The 23276-nt window shown below is 41.3% G+C and overlaps 1 protein-coding gene and 1 long non-coding RNA gene across 8 annotated transcripts in view; one reads left to right on the forward strand and one right to left on the reverse strand.

The window, feature by feature from the left end:
* Nucleotides 1-10557: 10557 nt before the first annotated feature.
* On the reverse strand, nt 10558-18856 carry LOC128843220 (uncharacterized). Of its 4 annotated transcripts, none has more exons than XR_008446202.1 (2): nt 17366-18856; nt 10558-12697 (listed from the first exon to the last, which is right to left on the reverse strand). It is a non-coding gene; the product is annotated as an uncharacterized LOC128843220 (long non-coding RNA). The 4 variants fall into 4 exon arrangements; XR_008446205.1 differs by having other exon boundaries at nt 17350-18856; XR_008446204.1 differs by lacking the exon at nt 17366-18856 and adding an exon at nt 17190-17339.
* The window catches only part of LOC128843219 (phosphatidylinositol-binding clathrin assembly protein-like), a 58233-nt gene continuing 51645 nt past the window's right edge, over nt 16689-23276 (forward strand). For 2 of the 4 annotated variants that reach the window (XM_054039859.1, XM_054039861.1), the window contains exon 1: nt 16689-17196. In XM_054039859.1, the coding sequence (XP_053895834.1) occupies nt 17067-17196 (130 nt within the window). In that variant the 5' untranslated portion in view covers nt 16689-17066. The remainder of the gene's footprint in view (nt 17197-23276) is intronic. The other 2 variants (XM_054039860.1, XM_054039862.1) reach the window with 1 other exon arrangement.

Raw genomic sequence — 23276 nt, forward strand, 5'->3', positions numbered from 1 at the left:
CTCTTTCATTTGACTGTTTCTCTTTAACTCCTACCTGTACTTTATCTGCTTCTATCCTCTCCTGTTTAGGATATAGAGGATCCCCATTAATAGATCCTCCCCTAAGAGACGTTCTCTGTTTGAACCATGTGCTCCTCTGCACTTGTCAGCTTTCATCCAGCCCTTAGTTTAATAACTCTTCTACAAACTTTTTTAATGTTACATGCCAGCAATCTAATTCTGTTTTGGTTTAGGTGAACCCCAACCTTCCTGTGTAGTCTCCTTCTTGACCAAAAGGTTCTTTAGAGCCTAATAAAACTAAAGCCCTCCTCCCTACAACATCGTCTCATCCACAAATTGAGACCCTGCAGTTCTGCCTGTCTAACTGGCCCTGCGCATGGAACTGGAAGCATTTCAGAGAATACTACCATGGAGGTCCTAGACTTTAATCTCTTACCTAGCAGCCTAAATTTGGCCTCCAGGACCTCTCTCCTACGTTTCCCTGTGTCACTGGTATCTACACATGTACCACATCCACTGGCTCTGCCCCAGCACCGCACATAAGTCTGTTTAGATGTCTCGAGAGCTCCACAACCTTCACACACACCAAGCAATTCACCATGCGTTTCTCCCGGTCATCACATACCCAACTATCCATATTTCTAATCAAAACCCTTGTTCAAATAATAATAATAAAAAAAAAACCCAAAACACAAGATGCTGAACATTAGCAAATAAAACTTTTTAAAAGGCTAATAACCCAGCAGAAAACTGATAGGGGTTTTTGATGTATATTGCTCTCTCCTCAAAAAGAGGAGAACCCACATTTACAGCCTTCAATAGAAAACACATTTCTATCATGATCAGTTTTTTGAAGTTCAAAAATAGTAGAAAGGGAGAATTTTAAAAAAAGATTAAAAAAAAAGAAAAAAAAAAAAAGCATCATCACGCTCTCCAGCCTGATTTCCTCAGAAGTTAGTCAAGAAGTCATCAGGAAACACTACCTCAGGAAATACTTCCTGCCTGGTCAGCACAAGGAACTTGTGCAATCGGAGAAGAATGGGTAAGGAGTCAGTGTTACCAGGCAAAACAATGGGGGAAGCTTGAAAAGAGATAGCTCGGACCGGAGCAAGTTGAGGTGAAGTAGACAAGGCAAACATTCATGAACAGGAAAATACAATAATGATGGATTATAGCTTTCCGCAATTCAGAGTATAACCAGGGCCAGAGTCTGAGCTCTGTACACCAGTGTAAATATGCAGTAACACCACTGATTTCAGTACAGTTACTCCAGATTTATGCTGCTTGCTTGTGTTACAGGTAAGCAGCTAGCTCTGTAACTTCAGCTCCTCAAGCTTTCCTGGTACTTTCCCCCCAACCTGTCCTGTTTCCTGCTTGAGATGGACCCTAGGTTGTTGCTATAAGTCTGTTTTATACCGCAGAATTCCCAAGCTGTCTCTGTTCCGCTTGGTTGGCTGCTGCTGTACCTGTTACTCTTCATACAAGCTACAGCTGGGTTGGTTCTCACCTAATGACAGTCATTTTCAGAGAGTGCCTGAATACCAGCTCCAGATTCTCTGAATCAAGCTGGGGAGAAGAAGCCACTGCTATTTCCTCATCAAGTATAGTAGTCTCTCCATCCATGGGCTGGGGAAAAAAGGAGAAATACAAATGAATATGAGGCTTTCTCTTTTCACTGGGAAACGCTAGTGTTTCCCATTAGCTTTTGCTGAGCTGTGGCTACAATGAACCACTCCATCATCCAGATAGCCCCTAGGGAACAGGTGGGAAGAAAAATCCATTCCTCTCTACACTGGGAGAGGGTTAGAAAGACAGAACCATGCAGTACTTTAAAGAAAAGAGGAAGGATAAACAGAAGAATAGTTGCACGTACTATACCATTCACATCACACCTGCAAAAGCCAGGAATCCCCTGGGCAGAGAAAAGTTTAGAAACTAAAAGGAACATTCCTTATGGTCTAATTGGCCTTTATGGCCTGGTGAAAGGCCTAGCTCTTTTCTCTGGCTCTGCCTTGAGGGGAATTGATTTAATTAGGAGCAATATTTGTTTATTTATACTACAGTAGCACCCAAAATATGCTAGGTGCTTTATGGACACATAGAAAGGGATAATCCCTCCCCTTAAAATCTTGGAGTCTAAAAATACAGTAAACTATTTTCAGAAATGACCTGAGCACTGAGGACCCTAAGTCTCACTGAAAGTCAAAGAGACTTAGGCTCCTAATGGCCAGATTTTTAAAGGGATTTAGGGGTCTGTGGACAGAGATAGTGCCTATTGGGATTTTCAAAGGTATCTAGGCACCAACTCTCATTGATTTCAATGGGAATTAGGCACCTATGTGCTTTCAAAAGTGCCTCTTTTACTATGTATGCACCAACGTCCTTTCGGAGCTCCTCACCCCAGGTGAAAAAATGTCTACAAAAACAAGCAAAGAGGATCAGGATAAAGTACTCTCACTGGGGAGTTAATGCAAAAATATAGTAGTTCCTTGCTAACTATGTTGTTTGGTCTTCAGCTAGGCGGAATACTTTTGTGTCAACATTTTTCAAGCAAAGTTTTCTAGACAGACTAAACAATGCTGCATATCACAAGCCAGATCAGCAACATGTTCAGTAGGCTTCTGTTCTAGTTACATGTTAAGCAACTCAATTGTAAAATAATAGTTTGACCACTTCCTGATGTGATGCTTACTTCCTGTGTGTGCAATACACAAAAGTACAAAGGCCCAAGTTCAAAGGTGAGTCTAATCAAGTTAAAATTGTTGTAGACGTCCCAAAAAGAAGAATGTGTCAAGAAAAGCAACTAACAAGGTGTAAGACTGTGCAAGGTAAAGACACTCCTAGCTCTCTGTAAAATGCTTCTTTCAGCAACTTGGCATGTCAATTACAGCCTCTTACTCTTCCTTATGCTCATTTACATATTGGTAGGTGGTTGTAAATAGCTTATAGGATCTACACTAAATGGAAGCAGTTCTATATTAACTGAGCATATGGGCACAGGCGCCGACTTTCCAACGTGCCTGGGGTGCTTGACCCCGGCTCTGCTCCAGGCCTTGCCCCCACCCCATCCCTTCCCCCAAGTCCCTGCCCCACCCCGCCTCTTCCGGCCCCATTCCACCCCCTCCCTCAAGCATGCCGCACCCTCACTCCTCCCCCGACCAGAGCCTCCTGCATGGCACGAAACAGCTGATCACGGCGGGTGGGAGGCGTGGGGAGAAAGGGAGAAGCACTAATTGGCAGGGCCCACCAGCAGGCAAGAGGCACTGGGGGGAAGAGGGGAGCTGATAGGGGGGTTGCCAGTGAGTTTTCAGCACCCACCACATTTTTCTTGTGGGTGCTCCAGACCAGAGCTCCCACAGAGTCGACACCTATGCATATGGGAGTCTGAGTTTAAGCGAATCCACTTACACTAATTTAAACAGCACATCTTACTTTGGCCCAACGACTTGACAAGCATCTTGGTACCCTGTGATCTATCAGAAGACTTAGGCCCAGATCCTCCAAGGTGCTTAGACGCCTAACTCCCATTGAAATCAAGGAAGTTATGCCCCTAAATACCTTTGAGGATCTGGGCCTCAGAACCTAGACTCCCTTCTATGCAGGTACCTCTTGGCCTCACTGATATCAGCTCATTTAGAGGAAAAAAGAAAAAGCTTTTATTGAAAGAACATCATTACCTCTTGTTAACAAATTGATGGTGTTTATCAATAAGAGACAGCGAAGATCTTATGAATGTATCATGTCATACCAAACTCTGCATTGTCTTTTAATGGCAATAATGCTTAAAAACTATTGCCATGATCAGTCAGGCCCACGGTTCATAGGTTAACTGAAAGTGAACATCTCTCAGCCTTTATTTTATCAAGGCAAATAAGATGGGCCTTGATATACTTTCCTAGGGCTTCTTAGTTAATTTTCTTTTCAAGTTGATGGAATCTCTTTAATTGTGACCATAGCTGTCCTGATGAACTAAAGAATGTGGTGATAGCATGGGGGGAAATGAAGCATCCCTTTTTTTAACTTTGTTTGCTATCGGAAAAACATGCGTTTAAGTGCTTTGCTGGATTGAGACCAAACTGATCAGCACTTCGTAAGATTGAGCCCTGAACCTGGTCCTTGGTGTTGGATTTTAACCATCCTAAATTCCTAGGCTAACATTCTGCTTTCAGCTGCATAACTACAAACCCACTGAAGTCCGTGGTGTTGCAGGTGTATATGTGAGAGAATTTGGCCTACTCTCTGCCCAATTCTCCAAAATGAAATTTTGCATTAACTTTTAGCTGCTTCTATTTCACACTTGGAATATCAAAACAAAAGTTAGTTGACATCATGGCAAGCGGTGTCGATTATAATAAATCTAATTACCTTTTCTTGATCAGTACACTGGCCATACTTCATTCTTACACTTGTGCTGTTTGCATAGGTAATTCTCTAGTAACAGTGGCTGTCATTTCCTGTTTGACTCAAGCAATGGTACCATTTATACTTTTATATCTCACCAACTGGCCTGTGTGAGCTGGCAACTAAAACACAGCCATTTGAATTCTAAACAAGAGAAAGCATGTGTATTTGACTATCTGGATATTCAGGTCACACTAGTGCAAATCTCTCTCTTAGTTCACCAGAATGTTTCTAGGACTTTGTCCTGGATAGATAACACACTGAGCAATATCTCACTCTACTCAGCTATAGTGCAATGTACTGTACTCTGGATCATCCCTTAACGTTTTGGAGGTTTTGCTGAGTAGCATCTGTATAACATTGATCAGCTAACACCCAAAGGCTTTTAAGGTGGAATGTCTGTGATCTGTGTCACACAGTGTATGTATATGTCTGTCAGCTGCTGTACTTTAAGTTCATTTTCCTTATTTTGACTCTTATCTATATTCTTTCTGATTCTTCTCTATATCATTTTCTATGTTGAGTTCATTTGTCCAGCCTATGTCTCTCCTTTGTGCCTTTTAGAGTTGTGGGAAGTTCAGCAGCTTCTTTTCACAGGGGTTCACGTGAATATTTTATTCATTTTGGATGCATGGGGATTTGTAACCCCTACTTCTTGCTTTTACTTTTGGGCTCTAACTCCTAAAACTCAAAGACAGATAAAACTATGAGCATGGGAATATCCTCTTCTGCCCCAGAAAGTACTAAGGCCACTATTATCTTCTGTGAGGGGCAGCCTCCCCAGCGCACATATTCCAGAGAAGTCAGTTGGCTTCATCTCTCTGATATCTTCAGGTGCAGATGGCTGGCCTATTCTCCTCCACTGCAGTGGTTCGCCTGCAGCTCCCCACCCCTCCCATTCCCCCACACAATCTGTAGAAACCATCCGCATAGAAATGAGTGCTTTGCCCACTCCAATTCAGCAGCAGGGAGACTCTAAATGAAGAGGGGAGGCTGATTCATGGCACTCCAGGATAAGAGAATATCCTGTGCCTACTGGCCAGTAATGCTTCGTAGCTCCCCAGCCTCAGTCTCTAACATTGTCTTCTTTGTTTTCTGTTTCTTCACATCTTAGTTTAAGCAGAGGAACGATCAGCCACTACTCCATCAAGTTAGGAAAGCTGGGTACTCTTTCTTCCACAACCTGCAACTTTCATTCCTGTCAGACTTCTAATAGTCTCACAGAATCCTACAGATGGAAAAAACCTGTCACACTGTCAATCCACCCTGTCAGTTCAGGATTGTTCCTTATGTTCTATCCCCAAGAATCCATCAGTTCTGAGTAAATTGCAGAGAAATATCAAAGGACTGGACTTATAATAGTGGTTCTCAGGACAAATTTTTGGTGGCCTCAGAGTGTGGCCACCAACTCTTGCTGGTGGCCGCTCTCACACTTTTTCCTAAAATACTTAATTAGATTTAGGGAAAACAAATAAGTATGCACATAGACATGTCCAAATCATTGTAATTTATTTCTTGCTAGCTAGTAAATCTGTTGTGAAAAGTGATATTAACAAACATACAAGTATCACTTTTCATAGCAGACTTACTCAGTCCCGCCAAGCCTGGGGACAAATTAAGCCCTGGATTGGGGGGCCAAGGGAGGCAGCCGGTGGCTAGAGCCTGAAGCCCCACCACTGGAGTCTGAGGCCTGCTGCTGTGCAGCCAGGAACCGGGGACTGGAGCCTCAAGCCCCACAGCTAGAGCCTGCCACCCTAGGGCTGAACCCTAAAGCCTGAGCCCCACCGCCCCTGGGTAAATGGAGAACCCACTGGGTGCCTACTCCTCCAGCATTGTGCCCCAGGTGTCTCCAGAGAGTGGCAGGGCCCAGCACCTGCTGACAGCCCCAGCAACCAACACCAAGGCAGGGCATCCAGGAGCAAGAGGGCAGGGGAGTGGCAGAGGTGCTTAATGACTTCTTTGTTTCAGTTTTCACCAAGAAGGTTGGTGGCAATTGGACATCTAACATACTGAATGCTAGTGAAAATGAGGTAGGATCAGAGTCTAAAATAGGGAAAGAACAAGTCAAAAATTACTTAGACAAGTTAGATGTCTTCATATCACCAGAGCCTGATTAAATGCATCCTAGAATACTCAAGGAGCTGACTGAGGAGATATCTGAGCCATTAGCAATTATCTTTGAAAAGTCATGGAAGATGGGAGACATTCCAGAAGACCGGAAAAGGGCAAATATAGTGCCCATCTATAAAAAGGGAAATAAGGACAACCCCCCCAGGGAATTACAGACCAGTCAGCTTAACTTCTGTACCCAGAAAGATAATGGAGCAAATAATTAAGCAATCAATTTGCAAACATTTAAAAGATAATAAGGTGATAAATAACAGTCAGCATGGATTTTTCAAAAACAATTTGTGTCAAACTAACCTGATAGCTTTCTTTGACAAGGTAACAAGCCTTGTAGATGGGGGGACGTGGCAGATGTGGTATATCTTGACTTTAGTAAGGCTTTTGATACTGTCTCGCATGACCTTCTCATAAACAAACTAGGGAAATACAACCTAGATGGAGCTACTATAAGATGGGTGCATAACTGGTTGGAAAATCATTCCCAGAGAGTAGTTATCAGTGGTTCACAGTCATGCTGGAAGGGCATAACGAGTGGGGTCCTGCAGGGATGAGTTCTGAGTCTGGTTCTGTTCAATATCCTCATAAATTATTTAGATAATGGCATAGAGAGTACACTTATAAAGTCTGTGGACGATACCAAACTGGGAGGGGTTGCAAGTGCTTTGGAGGATAGGATGAAAATTCAAAATGATCTGGACCACTGGAGAAATGGTCTGAAGTAAATAGGATGAAATTCAATAAAGACAAATGCAAAGTACTCCACTTAAGAAGGAACGATCAGTTGCATACGTACAAAATGGGAAATGACTGCTTAGGAAGGAGTACTGCAGAAAGGGATATGGAGATCATAGTGGATCACAAGCTAAATATGAGTCAACAGTGTAACTCTGTTGCAAAAAAAGCAAACATAATTCTGGGATGTACTAGCAGGAGTATTGTAAGCAAGACACGAGAAGTAATTCTTCTGCTCTACTCTGCACTAATTAGGCCTCAACTGCAGTATTGTGTCCAGTTCTGGGCGCCACATTTCAGGAAGGATGTGGACAAATTGGAGAAAGTCCAGAGAAGAGCAACAAAAATCATTAAAGGTCTAGAAAACATGAGCTATGAGGGAAGATTGAAAAAAGTGGGTTTGTTTAGTCTGGAGAAGAGAAGACTGAGAGGGGACATGATAACAGTTTTCAAGTATATAAAAGGTTGTTACAAGGAGGAGGGAGAAAAAATGTTCTTCTTAACCTCTCAGGATAGGACAAGAAGCAATGGGCTTAAATTGCAGCAAGGGCGGTTTAGGTTGGACATTAGGAAAAACTTCCTAACTGTCAAAGTGGTTAAGCACTGGAATAAATTGCCTAGGGAGGTTGTGGAATCTCCATCATTGAGGATTTTTAAGAGCAGGTTGGACAAACCTGTGAGGGATGGTCTAGATAATACTTAGTCCTGCCTTGAGTGCAGGGGACTGGACTAGATGACCTCTCAAGGTCCCTTCCAGTCCTGTGATTCTATGATTCTACTTTGCCCCCCACCCCCAGCCCAGGAGGCCGTGGCTGCAAGAAAAGTCCCTGGGGGCCGCATGCTGCCATGGTGGCCGCATTTGAGAAACGCTGACCTAGAAGATATGACAGTGGCATCCATTTTAATCCGAGTTCAGCTGCAGACTCAGGAAGAGGCACTGACTTCCATTCAAGATTCACTCATTCTTAATATTTTACAGTTAGTAGTTGTGATTTTTTTATTAAATGTACTATTCAATTGTTTACCTCCTCATGCTAACATGCTGCTACTTTTCCCATTGCAATAAATATCCAGTACAGTGTGAAAGATGCACTAGTTCAAGAGGGAACCTGTGAATGGTGACTTGTACTACTCTTGATGAAATGAGGTCAGGAGTATTACAACTTATCCCTACGAGGCGGGAGGTGTTGGAACAAAATGCCAGTTGAAGCATCTTTCACTAACCAATCCACATCCTATCCAGCTGCATGTTCAGTGTTCTGTGAATAATACAAAGAGAGCCGATACCGTCAATACACATTATAGGCTAACTCTACATTACATAAAACATAGTTTCTATTCAGTATATAGGAGAGTATGTTTTCTCATTCGTAAATGGATCCAAGATGAGTGTGTGGAACAGAACCCTAATCGGTCTACAAGTAGCATCAAAGGGGAAGAGCCCGTCTGTCTGTCTGTCCCCTTGACTCCAATGCGGAAAATGCACACCTGCATTAATCTGACAAAAGCTGCATCTGGGGCAGCAGTCTTTTCATTTAATAAAAGAAGAGGAATTATTCTTTTATCAATCAGTACCATGGAATTACACACATTGGATGCTCAGAATCAAAAGCCAATGCTCACTCTAAGTAAAAAAACAAGGCACAACAAGTGACAGTTTGGATTATTTTTACTGTAAGAATAATCACATTGGGTTTCCTTCCTAAGAAAAAGAGAGAGTGTGTTATCACACAGAGAATGAATCAAATTGCTCTTGCTTTACACTGGGAAATCTGGAGTTACATTGTATTTACTGTTACTAAGTGGTTCACTGCCATCACCGTTTTTATTATTTTTATTGTGGTATCCACAATGTGCTAGGTACTGGCTGAATGCACAGGAAGACACAGACCTTGCCCCAAAGAGTTTACATAATCAAATAAAACAAGGAACATAAGAAGGGTGGGGCAGAGGGACACATTAAATGCATCTGTTTGTAACATATTGCATATTTTTTATAACAAATGTAAATAAATATCAACTATCTCTGACTGTCTGTGATGGAGTGCTGGGAATCAGTAAGTGAACCAGCACGCTGGTCACTTTTTAGCCAATTTGGCTCCATAGGAGAGCCTCAATAAGGAGAGGATTTCCTGATCACCAGATCAGATTGGGGTGGGTAGCTAATGAGCTCATTAACCAGGAGACTGGATAAAAGAGCACAAGAAGGGTATGCTGGTGGAAGCTATCTGGTCCTGATTAAGGATGTACTCTGTGTGGTGAGACCATCCCCATCTCAAAGTGGTAGTTAAGTTGAGTGACTCTGTAAAGAGTGTATATAAAAATGAGTGAGTATATAAAAATGTCCCTAAAAGCCTCATGTGAAGGACCTAATCATTTCTTTTTGAAAATCCAAATGAATTATATCAACCATTTCGGCTCTGTTAGCTGCTATTTTCCCAACATGCTCAAAGAATTCTGTCTATTGAGAGAGACAACATTTCCCTTTACAGAGACCATGTTGGTTTGTTGCTATCCTATCATGTTCATACAAGCTTTATATTTCCAACCAATTATTGTTTTAACCAATTTATTTGGTAGTGAAATAAGGCTTGATGGTTTGTAACTCCTAGGATCACTCCAAGCTGATTTTAATAAGAGATTCCTTTTTGTTGTTGTTGTGTTAGCAGTTTTGTGAGTTGTTCCTCTCTGTTTTCATAGAGACAGTGCTGATCTGCTAATCAGCAATTGAGGGCTAAATCAGTCTCCCTTTAAATAGATGTTTTCTCCCTCCTTAAGTAACACTAGCAATTACAGGCTCTTCTTTTTATCCATGCTAGTTAGAATACAGGCCGCCATGCTACAATCACCCCCTTCCTTTACTGTGTAGATGTACACACAGAATGCCCCCCTGCAGTGGGAAACATACTGTACCTGGGTGAAGAAAATGGAGAAATAATTAAGACATGTATTGGTTGGTTTCTGTTTTGTTTTGTAAATGGAAAAAGAGCTGCAATGGAGACTTGAGTGTAATTCCTAAGATAGTTGCTATCCTTTGTTACTGAGCTGATGATGATACCAATAAAAAGAACAGGAGTACTTGTGGCACCTTAGAGACTAACAAATTTATTAGAGCATAAGCTTTCGTGGGCTACTGCCCACTTCTTCGGATGCACCAATTCCCTGGTGAATACAGATCCAAACCCCTTGGATCTTAAAACAAGGAGAAATTAACCATTCCCCCTCCCCCCTTCCACCAACTCCTGGTGGATCAAGATCCAACCCCCTTGGGTCTAAAAACAAGGAAAATCAATCAGGTTCTTAAAAAGAAGGTTTTTAATTAAAGAAAAGGTAAAAATCATCTCTGTAAAATCAGGATGGAAAATAACTTTACAGGGTAATCAAACTTAAAGAGCCCAGAGGACCCCCCTCTAGCCTTAGGTTCAAAGTACAGCAAACAGAGGTAAACACCCTAGTAAAAGGTACATTTACAAGTTGAGAAAACAAAGGTAAACTAACACGCCTTGCCTGGCTGTTTACTTATAAGTTTGAAATATGAGAGACTTGTTCAGAAAGATGTGGAGAGCCTGGATTGATGTCTGGTCCCTCTTAGTCCCAAGAGCGAATGATGATACCAATGACTCTGTTAATGTAGAAACTGCATCTACCAACAAAAATATTACTTTACAAATTGTGTGTAAATGTACATGGGAAACTAGAGAGGCAAGCAACAACTGCTATTCCTGAGTTAAAGCTTAAACCACTCAACACCTATTTAAAAGGCGTAGGCTACTTTTATTTAAATAACTATATATGGATATAAGACCCTGATTTTAGACACCCAGGTTTGGGAATGCAAAATCTACAGTTTTAAAATTACAGGGAACTAGTGTGGTGTATGGCATCTGAGAATTCTGTTAGCATGCTTGCTGAATCTTTAAAATCTGAGACATACTTTCTGGAGTAGTAGAGTTCAAAAGTCTTTTAATTTGGGTTAGATACCAAACTAACTATGGCTTTGTTCATCTCAAAAACACAGCCCTGATAGAAAATTAATCCATTTACTTTTGCTGTGTCATGTTCTTATAAACTGTATGCAATCACATCTTTTGGTGACCTTCCTGGTAAAGTCTTTAAAATACCTTACCTCACCTAGATGCATTTTAGAAAGTATACTGAAATTCTATCTAGTGTGTGTTATGGCACTAAAAAATCCTCAAGAAACAAGTTCAATTTGAAGCAAAGAATTATAAAACAGCTTCCATAGCTGGAGATCTAAGAACAGGCTCCCTTCTTTCTTCTACGATATTTGCAAGCATGGCTTAACTACATTTTTTTTAATTTGTTTCTTCAAAATGTCAGCAAATTGCTTTACAGATTTCAGTAATAATACTTGCAATGGCTGCATCCATAGAATTCTGTGATACTGAAAATTCCCAACTGCAAAACTATGGACAACTCCTGAGATCCACACCAAGGCAAAACTTCCATTGTTTGTCAATGAGAGTTTTGCCTAAATAAGGAGCATGTGAAGTATGATTTGTCCTCATGGGACAGATACAGAGAGAGATAATATGTGGCCTACCAAGTACTACCCACATACTGTAATGCATTGGCAGTACCACAGACATTTTAGATAGTTTAAGTTCTTTAAAACTAAATAGAGCCAAAGACACCATGTTTTGTGTTTGGTTGCAAACATAACCCCTGAAACATGGGTGATTGGGATTTGAACTACCAATGTTCAGGGAAGTTGGATAAAAGGTTTCGTCCCATCTCAGTAGGGTCTGGTGAGGCTTAGTAGTACACAGACTTTGTATTTCACTCTCAGTATTTTAGGCCATTACTAGAGTATTGCAATGCTTTTATAAGGGCTACAAGCTCAGCAACAACTAGTTTTCCTCTGAAGAATTCTTTTCAACCATGAGGATTGTGAGGGACTGACATCAAGTTTTTGACTGAAGGTAGGTTTTATGTGTGTGCGTGCTTTGGCATGATTTCCCTCAGACTTCACAGAAATCTGCACTTAACTAAAATTCTTTCCCATGGTAGCATGATGTGCCCATCTGCCCACAACACACACTTTTAAAAGAATTCTTCTTTATCATACTGCACTGAAGGCTGGCAAACATTTCCCTTCATTACAGTTAGTTCGAATGTCCTTAATTGTGATGAGTTCACCATGTCACACTCTGCCCTTGTGGTATCTTGTAACTTTGTTCACCTTTTTCCGTATGTGATCCCACAGATATAGAATTTCACCCATTCAAATATCTCCAGTTTACTAGCAAAAATGTCTGAATTATGTCACAGATGTAGAAATGCATCTTGGGATCAATGGATTACAGATCAAGTCACGCTCTTGTCATCACACCCTTTCTATTTATGCTCTCACTTGCTCATCAAGGCCAGGTCCTCCATTCCTTTTCATGCTCAAAGGTTCCATTGATCCCAGGATCTGTGGTAAAGTAGAAAAGAACTTATGTGCACAGTGGAATATGCCAAACATGTTCAGAGCTGAATTTGGTTTGTTTCCCTTACATGATTTTTTTTAAAAGTTGCCACCCTTTCCTTTATAAAGCAGTAGTGTGATTTAATACTCATGCAATAATTCATTAGCATAATTTAAAACATGTGTCCTTTAAAAAAAAAACACAACACACACACACAAAATATGCTGAACAAATAAATGCAGAAGCTAAGAAATACAAGGGGATAAAAGAAAATGCACCTAGGGTAGTGTAACATACCAAGGAGTCTTTCCTTTCAATGCACCAGCATAATTCAGTGGTGGAAGTGGAACAAGAGTTACACAAGCACACAGAACAAGATGATGCAAGTATTATCTTACTAAGAGTTAGAAATATTTAGAATGTTTGTTTAATCTCTTCAGCTTCTCTTTTGGTGAAGTTTTGATGTCAGGCCTTGATGATTCAAGCTTTTTCTAAGCACTACAAGTTTCAAGGCAAAACTCAGGCAGCTTGAGATTGCCAGTTGCCAGAGGGACTAATGAAGATTTCTTAATTTTTTTTTTTTGTTAACTGCAGGAAGTGTTTGTCATTACTAACAGCAGTGATCATGTTTTAGTGCATTTATGCCCTTGGGTTACATGAATCTTTCACCTGTGTCAGGAGTTGTATTTTTTTCCTTGGAGAAGAGTTGGAACACTTTCTCCACACACCTTTTGTTGGATCACAGTACTGCTAATATCTCTGCTGCACTGTCATGCTTCTTTGACAATGTGCTATATATGGATTATTTTATAAACAAATACATAAGTGTTTTCAAAATAGTCATTCTGATGAGCCTTATTTCTAATGTAAACTTCAGGACAGGGTAATGTAAACTCTCTTACCAGGTATTCGAAGCGTCTAATATAATAGAGCCCCAAGACTGACTGGAGCTTCAAGGCGCTATTGAAAATCAAATAACTCTTCCTGGTGTGACAATGACACCTAGTCACCATGTGACTCAGCGGAATGCCAGAGTTTGGAAATGTTAGTACAGGATAAATAACTATAATGTCATTGTCACAGTTTCAGGGTAACTGTACTTGTATTTCCCCCACACACTATGGTCCGCCAAGAGCACCCACTTTTATTACTGGCTCCCAGCCGTCACCTTTCCTGGGCAGAGACCCACATCTTTATCCCTTCTGACCAGGCATATTAAGGCCACATAGCTCCCTGGTTTTCCCTGTGATATCCCCAGCAAGCCTGACTGCCTACAAGGCTGCATTGCGGTTTCTCTCCAAAGGCTATGAGCACAGTATTGCCCTCGGTTATAAGTTATCACACAGTTCCTTCTAAGCAAGCACATTTAGTCTTAAGGTAAAAGCAAGATAGAGAAAACACATGAAAGCAATAAAAGAACCTATACACATGCTCAAATGCTTATCAAAGGTTAACTTAACTCTAGCCTAGAGCTTTGGTCGGTTTCAGTCCTTCCAAACCCACAAGTGGGTTTACCCGATGGTTACAAGTACATATCTGTCTTTGGCCCAGTCTCAGTTCTGGATCGATCAGCCAATTTTTTGGGCCTCTGATCTTGGGCTGTGTAGCAGGTAATCAACAGACAATCACCCTCTCCTCAGGACATAGCTTCAAAAGGCTGTGTTTTTGCATAACTAGAGTGGGGGATTTGATTAACCTCTCCCTAGGGATACCCAGGAAATCAACTTAATACTTATTGTCCCAAAAGTCCATACTTGTCTGGCATATTTTCAATATAGTCTTTTGAACTCCCAAGTCTCACATCTGTCACATCTTCCCCCTAGAGAAGTTACAGACAATCCCAGCTCACAAATGATACATAAACTTAATACAATAAGGGCTTTCAATTATGTTGAAGTCAATGGGAGTTTTGTGACGGACTGTCTTTGGAGTAGGAGGAGCAGAAACTCAATAAGAGATTTTCTTCAAAGAGCTGCTTCTTCTCCCTTGTCTTATTTCAAGAGCTGCCATTTTTTATGAATATAGACAGGGGGAGTGTCTAAGACAGTCTTTCAAAATCACAACTAACTGACCTATGGGAATCAATCCAAAACCCACAAACCAGACGAGTGAATTTCAGCTATAAAATTATTCCAAGTAGGAGAAGGCCTTGACTCACTTTTACAGTTCCACTCAACCCTCTGCACTATTTTAGCCAGCTGATCAGCTGGCATAAAGACAGCAGGAATGGATGGGAATCAAGGGAATTGCTAATGAGTTACACAGTCTATCATTTCTAGACTGTTTAAATCCAGTGGCCAGATATCATCACCATTTGATTGATGATTGTTTGACAGCACATCTGAAATGAGTCGTTGGACACAGTCCAGCCTCTAATGGACAGGTGTCCATATCACAAAAGACCACCATCACATTTGACAGTCACCACTTTCCTTGTTGACTGTCTCAGCAAAGAACTGAATGTACATATGTCGTAAGCTATCCCTTTTCCTCCCTTCTGACTAGATCTATCCCCCGTTCCCATCCTGTTTGGCTCCCAGTTACAATTTTAAAGAAACAGGACACATCCTCATAGTCAAACCAATGTCAGATAGCTTCCACTGTGATTAAAGCAAGGTTTTCCATCTCCATGAATCAATTTATGCCCTCCGTGAAGGAATTACTCATGAAACTCTTCGTATATTTGATCATACAGAGACTCCTAATGGGATCACCGGGAAGAGACTAGCAAGGGAGCCAGCTGTTCAGGCCAAAGTTTCTCCTTTTGTATCAGAGCAATTCCACTGAAGCCAACGGTGTTGCACAGATCTAGCTGAGAGATCTTGGCCACAGAAACTAGAGATGCAAAGACCTATTAGGTCATGTCTTCCATCACTTTGACCATGCACAATTGTACTTTTACTAGGGTTTTGTAATACTTCCCTTATCCACAGCAGAAAAACAGAAGAGCAGCAAGCAAGTTTTTCTTTCTTTTTTTTAACTCATGAGGAGCAAGAATCAGATGAGGATAGCGGACAAGAAAAATGACAATATTTTTTTTTCTTGGAGGAGCCTTTCCCTCTTTTCTAAGTTTCCCTAGAGGACTGCTAATTGCAACATAGCAAACATTGCATTGCAACATCTTCATGCCACATCATGGCTGGCATCATTTCATAACTTTCTGATGTGCTGAGGCAGCCTGAAACTACAATTCAAGCTGTATGATCCATATCTTGATCCATTTCCATGACCCAAATTCCTGGGGCTTGGGGGATGTTTTTTTTTTTTTAAATTGTGCATGACTCTTGAAAATCTAATAGGTCCTCCAAAAAACAAGACGAGTAGCACACCCGTCCAGGATTCCTTTACAAAGACTCATGTCTAGTTCAACAGCACTTGCCTGGACACTTATTTAAGCGGATGTTGCACCTATGACTCTGTCTCCCAGCAAATTAACTGTTTTATTGAATGTGTGCGTGTTTTTGGGGCCATAAAAGGCCACCCCCAGGCTCAGTGCATAACAAAATGCAACCACATTTTCTCTCCTGGAAAAGCTTTGGGGGCAAGGAAGTAGGCAGGGAACACCTCCCATTCCCCCACCCCCTCTTTCTGCTGTTCTGGCCAGGAAATGGGGAGGAAGGCAAGTGGGAGGCCAAGGTTAATTTAAAACAACCATATGCTACAGTGCTTGTCCGAGGGAGCCCGGCTTTGGGGTATTTCTTGGTGGGGGGCTGCCTGGGCACCCTGGGGGGCTGGATGGATACACTTTTGGGGTGGGGCTCGCTGCGATGGGCAGGGGTTTATTGAGGGGCTCTGGTAGCACCGAGACCAGCTGGATTTCGGGTGTATGTTGGAGGTAGTGGTGGGGACAGGCTCTGCCCCGGACCCCAGCACCACTCGGGGGCGGGTGGCCGGTTCCACCTTAACGCGGGCGGAGGCGGGGGGGGGGGGGGGGGGAGCGAAGGAAACGGGGGGAGGCGGGGCAACCGCTAGGTCACGTGATTCCGCCACCGAGGCGGAGCCGCCGCCATTTTGTCTGGGACTGGGAGTGGAAATGTGAAAGGAAAAGCCGGAGCGGAGCCCAGGAGACCAAGCGGGGCGCGCGGCGGAGAGAGCCCCACCCCTCCCCCCCGGAGAGCAGCGCGGCCCCTTCGGCCCGGGCCGGCGAGCAGCCCAGGGAAGGCGGCAGCGGGCTGCGGTACCCTGGGGCCGGAGCGGCTTGCTGGCCCCCGGCGCACAGCAGGGGCCGCAGGGGACCTTGCTTCCTCGGCTGCGGGCGCTCTCAGGGCGGGCTGGTTGGCCGGTTCCCGGCGGGTGTCAGTCCCGTCTCTCCCCGTGGGTGCGGGGCAGGCCGGCGGGACCCCGGGCTGGTGAGCGGGGCCGGCGGAGCGGAAGATGTCGGGCCAGTCGATCACCGACCGCATCGCGGCCGCCCAGCACAGTGTCACCGGGTCAGCCATCTCCAAAGCCGTCTGCAAGGCGACGACCCACGAAGTCATGGGGCCGAAGAAGAAGCACCTGGACTGTGAGTATCGCACGCCGGGCCGAGCGGCGCCTCGGCAGGCCCGGGGCGGGGGAGCATCACGACTCCCCTGCCGTGTGGCCGCTGAGTAAGCCGGGGTGAAATGCGTGGCCTCGGGGCCCACGGAGGCAGCGCCGCGCCAGGAATAGGACTCACGATTCCTGTCAGTCACCTGCTCTGACTGTTAGGCAGCGCTGGAGCTCCCTTTAGACGCCACATCGCTTCGCTTTCTGCCGCTCCCGAGCTAATGGGGCGGAGAAGAGAGGCGGGAGGAGGTGACTGTGCCGCCACAGCGCCTTACAAGGGCTACCTGAAGCCGTGACAGCCTCAGGAGGTTGAGATTCTCCCCTCTGCCAGAAAGTGAGCTTGGAAACGTTTCCACAAAACACCTGGATGTTACTGTGTGGAGACCCTTGTTTGTAATTAGTGATGCTGTTTAACTCCGCTGCTCATGTCCAGCATGAGACTTGAAGGCACCACTCTTGCTGTAAATAGTATGACTCTTTAAGAGAGAAAGCAGATTAATATGGTAACAGAGGTACTGTATGGAGGCCCTTCAAAATGATGAAATACCTAACCTCTAATAGCCGCTTTCCCAGATATTTTATTTCTAGTATGCCAGATTTTTTCTCTTTCATTTTCTGCTGCCTATGGTAGGTTGAAGTTGAGAAGTAAACCTGAAATCCATAAATTGCAATGTAACAGGAAGACAAAAAATGGTGAGAGTAAGGTTCTTAGTTGTCTGAAGGTTTCAGCTGTTGATTTGATTAGTGTATTGAGTGCATCACTTAAAATAAAACTGAGTCTGGTGTAACTCACAAAATGAGGAAATGTAAGTTAAGTTGCCTGACATTCTGTCTTCAACTTGCCACCACAGTAACTTTCACTGAGATTGTGTTGTGTTCATGAGATTCCTTTGGATGTCATTTGATACAGAACTCTGTTTAGAGGTATCTGTTTTCTACAGGGATTTGTGTAGAAGGAATTCCATATTTTGACATGATTGATTTTTCTGCTATTAAGAACAAATAAAAAAGCATAATTTGGACTGCATATGAGAAATGAGGAGACATCATGGGAGTGGTTGTAATGTAGACTTTAGTGAAAATGTCTTATTCATTGGAATTTTTCACAGAAGCCATCATGGTGTAATACGCCCTAGTTGTTTTTCAGGGGCTAGGCTTAAACCTTTTCCTAGCGTTTGTCATTTGGATCACAGGTGTACAGAACTTTTTCTCTTGTTTCTGGCGTGTGTGTGTGTTAGTGTTAGTTACAGCTTTCCCTCTGTGCAGATCCACAAAGATTATGAGTTGTTATAGCCATAAGCTACGGAGACATCCTTTGCTTTTTGGCTTAAACTGGCAGCTCATACTTTTAGGTCTGGAGGTCCCAGGTTCAATCCCTGGTATGTTGGCCAAGAGAGCAGTCATCGCATAAGCAGGTAGGATATTAAAGTATATGATCATATAGCTGAAACATCCATAGAAGTGTGGTAAATATATTTCCTGCATAGAACTAAGCAGAAGTAGGGCTTTGATTAAAGTGAAAATTACTGTGGTCTCCTCTTGGTCCCTCATTGCTGCTCAAAAATGAATCCAGGACTAGTATATGCCTGTTGAGGGTTTCTGTGGTTGTCTGGGACTATGCCCAGCTTCAGTGCTCTTCCTCAAACTAATACTAAATATCTCCAAATACTCACATTTAAATAGTAAGAAAAGCACTTAATGTTAAGAAAACGTTGTTCTAGGCAAAGACCTACACATATGAGGTGTGTGTGTGTGTGTATATAAGCAGTTGCATAGTGCTATGGAGCTTTGATTGTGTTTCTGTTGGGCTGCTGAATAGTAGTACAGTCACGTAATTAATCTTTGTTAATTTTTGTTAAGTCAAGGGATCAGAGCTGTGTGAATGGAAATATTCCATTTTTAATGTAGGTCACAGTGTCCCAAAAGTAAATCAGCTGCTCTATTTTTCATAATGTTAAGATATTAGACCAAAGTAAAATAACTTTTATGGTGGTATTTCTGCATTCCCAGTGGATCACTGAGATTCTCCTAACTTCCCCGCTTACTTTATTCTCCAGCTTCTCTTCCCATCCCCCAATTTTATGTTGCAGTACTTGGGTAGGATTAGATATCTTTTCTTTTTAAAGTAGATCAGAATCGCCCCCGTAAATGCACACCTCTTTCCTTGTTGGCTCTGTCTTGAGTGTGCATCTTATCCAGTGGGTCGAATGTTCTGTGTCTGCTGACTTCACAATCCCTGCTTCTTTATTTTCAGAACAGGTCACTTGCTTGGCAATATAAACTCTGCCACTAACACACTGGGGAGAAGATAAACTGATCTAAAACTAGTTTTTAAAAAATAAATAAAACCTGTATCGAGGCTAGTAGCTTATATAGTAGACAAAGTTTTAGCCCAAGAAAACTGATTTAAATTTTTGATTGGTAGCATTTACCTGGGATTCAAATGACATTGAATTATTTGACTCAAATAGAAATTTAAAGAAACATGATCAAAGCCAAGATTTTATTTTATTTTATTTTTTTCATTTTTTAAGTATATGGAAGTCAAGACATACCTGGGAAAAATTAAGGAAGGAAAAAGTTACAAAATATTTACTGCTTGATCCATCAAACAGTTAAAATTTACAATCTGTAGAGTATACAAGTTTTAAATGTCATGTAGGAATGGGGAATAGCACTGCAACAGCAGAGCTAATGAAAATTGTACTATACATTGCAAAATTGACTGATCCTGCAGTCCAATCTGCATAGGCAGATTTTTGTGCTGTGTAGACCCTCTTTGACTCATTGGACCATTCTGCTTGCACAAAGTCTGCCTAGATCTGATTGCAGTCACACTGATGAGCAACCCTGTGGTAACAAATGAGAGTATGTAGGCAGGAGAAGTCCAATATTTTCTGATTCATATTTCAAAGGAACTCTTAAACAATAGTGAGCAAAACAGTGGCTTTTTCTTAAAATGTTCAATACCTTGTAACTTCAAGATGCTTGGTAATACCGCTGTTTTACGTGAGTGATCCATATTAGGCTCAGCAGCCTATAAAGTATACAGTTTTCCCATACTAATATCCTATAACCAGGGGAAAATTTATAACGTCAAAATATACCTTTGTATATGTTCTCATATCATCAGAAGTATTCTAGGAGGTCTCTAGGGGGTTAAATTTTGGATTATTTCTTACCTTGTATGCCAAACTTTTTTTACTTTTACAATATATTTTAGTGCGTTCTTTGCATATCAGTACTCTTGGACATTTCTGGTTTTGTCTGAATGCATTTTGGCATAAGAGAAGAGGGTGTAATTTTTTGTCACAAGAGTAGAAGATGACTATGCAGTAAAATATGTAGTAGTGCCAATTAAATATGTAATCCAATTTTGGTTCCTGTTGAGACAACACCTATTTTTAAATGCTCTTTTGTTCTGCCCATGGGGTCACAGTCTGGTATTTTTGCACCAGTCTGTAATACCTTCTTTATTGATCCTCTGCATTTACTCATAAAGGGTGTGTATCGTCATTTCTACAGGAAGGAATATATGTTCTTTTAAAATAGTTAGTGTATGTAATAATAAATATTGAAGGTGATTGCATCAAAACTGCAATGGGTTAAAGTGTTTTTATGGCATCAAGCCTGCTAAATTTGGTATGTGTTTCAGTGGACTTTGTCTAAAGAGGTAAAGATTAGAAACTAGGGATGAGACTTCAAAAACTGCTAAACTTTGTCCTAACAAATCAATACTGAGTGCTTTTGACAATCCCACCCTAAATGTAGGATAGATGGTGATATCCATTACATAGTTCACTTGTTTAGGCTTGTGAGGTGGGGGAAAATCCCCTGTTTCAATTTTTATAACTGATTCAAAATATCACAATAATCTAACTTGATAGTTTATTTGCTTTTAAGAAGATTGTCATATTTATGACCAGACTAATTTGTGAAGTGGAATAAAAATACCTAATGGCTTTTATAGTTCAGTTTATCAGTTTAATCCTGATTTTTATCTGAACTCTAAGGAGGGAGATGAGATAGTGTTGTATGTAATGGAAACAATTTTCAGTTTCAAATAATTTCACTTCACCTACTTTCTGTGTTTCAGTTTTTAATAATAGAACCTATTCTGTATCAATGTATCAAAACAGAATAGTGGACAGATTGAACTTTGTGACAGTGTATTACTAGTAGAGACAGGAATAACACGTACATATGCAGTGAAATATCTTGACGTTTCGAATGTGCTAAAAATGTCACAAAAGTTCAGCCCAGGATTTGAAAGGGATTTAAAGACTCGGTAGTGAAAAATAATGATCTTTCAACTCATTTTATTAAAGCGTTTGGAGTGTCCATTTCTTATAAGATGGAACAAAAATTGAGCAAATATAGTTTGTGTCCTGAACATTTTATTAAAGAGAACTTCAGTGAAGACCGGCAGGCACTTGTTTAACTTCTGTTTTGCATCTCCTGTTGATTGGAATGCTTTCCAATCAGTTGTGCTTTCAAGCTGGTCAACAGTTGGTGAAGGGACAAGAGATAAGAATTGTCTGTGCAACAGTTGGAATCTACTTTTTAAGGCTTTCTGAAACAATGTTCTTAATTGGCAAAATTGATTTGTCTAAAAGATTTTAATTGCAGAGAATATATTAATCTGACTTTCTTAAAACTGATCATTTTAGTGATAAATTTGTGGGCTTTTTGAAACCAGTCATTTTAAGTTGTGAATTTGCAGTTGATTATGATTTTGTTTTTTATAGATCCGATTATTCAGAATATTGCAGTCACCACAGGCCAAGTTTGAGAGCACTAATGCTCTTTTGTGTAAACCTTACATACCAACAAATCTTCTTTGTTTGTTAAAATAGAAAATCTTTGCTTGTAACTGATTGTAAAACTTCTTTACAAACTGATTGTAAAGCTTTGTAATTCTTAAAGTAAGCTTGATATATCTATTCAATAACTAGATTCAGTGCTTAATTCAAAAATAACTTTTCCTGTCACTTTTATGTCAATATGCATTACAAAATGGTCTAGAGTACTTATTTGGCTAACTCGTTCATTGCAAGGTATTCAAACTTAGAGGAACTAAATCAACCTGATAACATTTTAGTTTCTTAAAACATTGATCAAATGCATTTAAGAAATAATTACATGATCACATACTATTTTTTCCATAAGACACCTTCCTCATTCAGCGCACAGGATGGATGGTGCTCATTGAATTAGCATCCTTTCAATATTTTGTTTTATCATCACGGTTCAGTGTGTGGCCCCATGCCTTATTTACAACACACTATTCAAATCCTGCTCTGAAGATAGAATTATTAATTTCCTCATGGTTTTTAATGCTATTCATCACTATAGTATCTAAGTGCTTCACAAATATTAATGAATTTATTTTCACAACGCCTTTGTGAGATGAGGAAATATTATCCCTATTTTACAGATTGGAAATTGCGGGACATGAGATTAATATCTTGGATTATAAACTCTTTGAACCGTCTTGTCCTGTATTTATACAGAACCTAGCACATTGGAGTCCTGGGCCTTGATTAGAGTTCCTAGGTGCTATAGTAAATCAAATAATAAATATGTCCACTGTTTTAGGTGCCAAATTTGAAATGCTTAGGCCTTGATTTTTCAGTATCTTTAGCATTATCTAGCTATTTATATGTTCAAAGCACAGCAGCAACTGATGCCAATGTGAGCTGTAAGTGCTTGGCATTTTTGCAGATCAGATTATCAAGTTGGGCACCCAGAAAATGAAGAACACAACTACAGTTTGAAAAGGAACTCCGTGGCAGAGGCAGGGATAGAATCCCATTCTCCAGAGCAGCGTTCAACACTGCCTTAGCTGTGAGATTGTCCTCTCTTCCTGCAGTCTCTAGCCTCATTCACTATGAATCTTCCAATTTCTGCTACAAATGAGGCAGAGGTCCTATAAACGACCCTTTGCTGCACAACACTGATTGCATGCCATGGCCCATTCTCCAGTGATCAATGAATGAGCTGGATTAGGTAGGAAAAATAGCATGTGATCATGTAACTAAAGATTGCATCATCATT

The sequence above is a fragment of the Malaclemys terrapin genome, chromosome 9 (assembly GCF_027887155.1).
Source record: "Malaclemys terrapin pileata isolate rMalTer1 chromosome 9, rMalTer1.hap1, whole genome shotgun sequence".
Lineage (NCBI taxonomy): Eukaryota > Metazoa > Chordata > Testudines > Emydidae > Malaclemys > Malaclemys terrapin.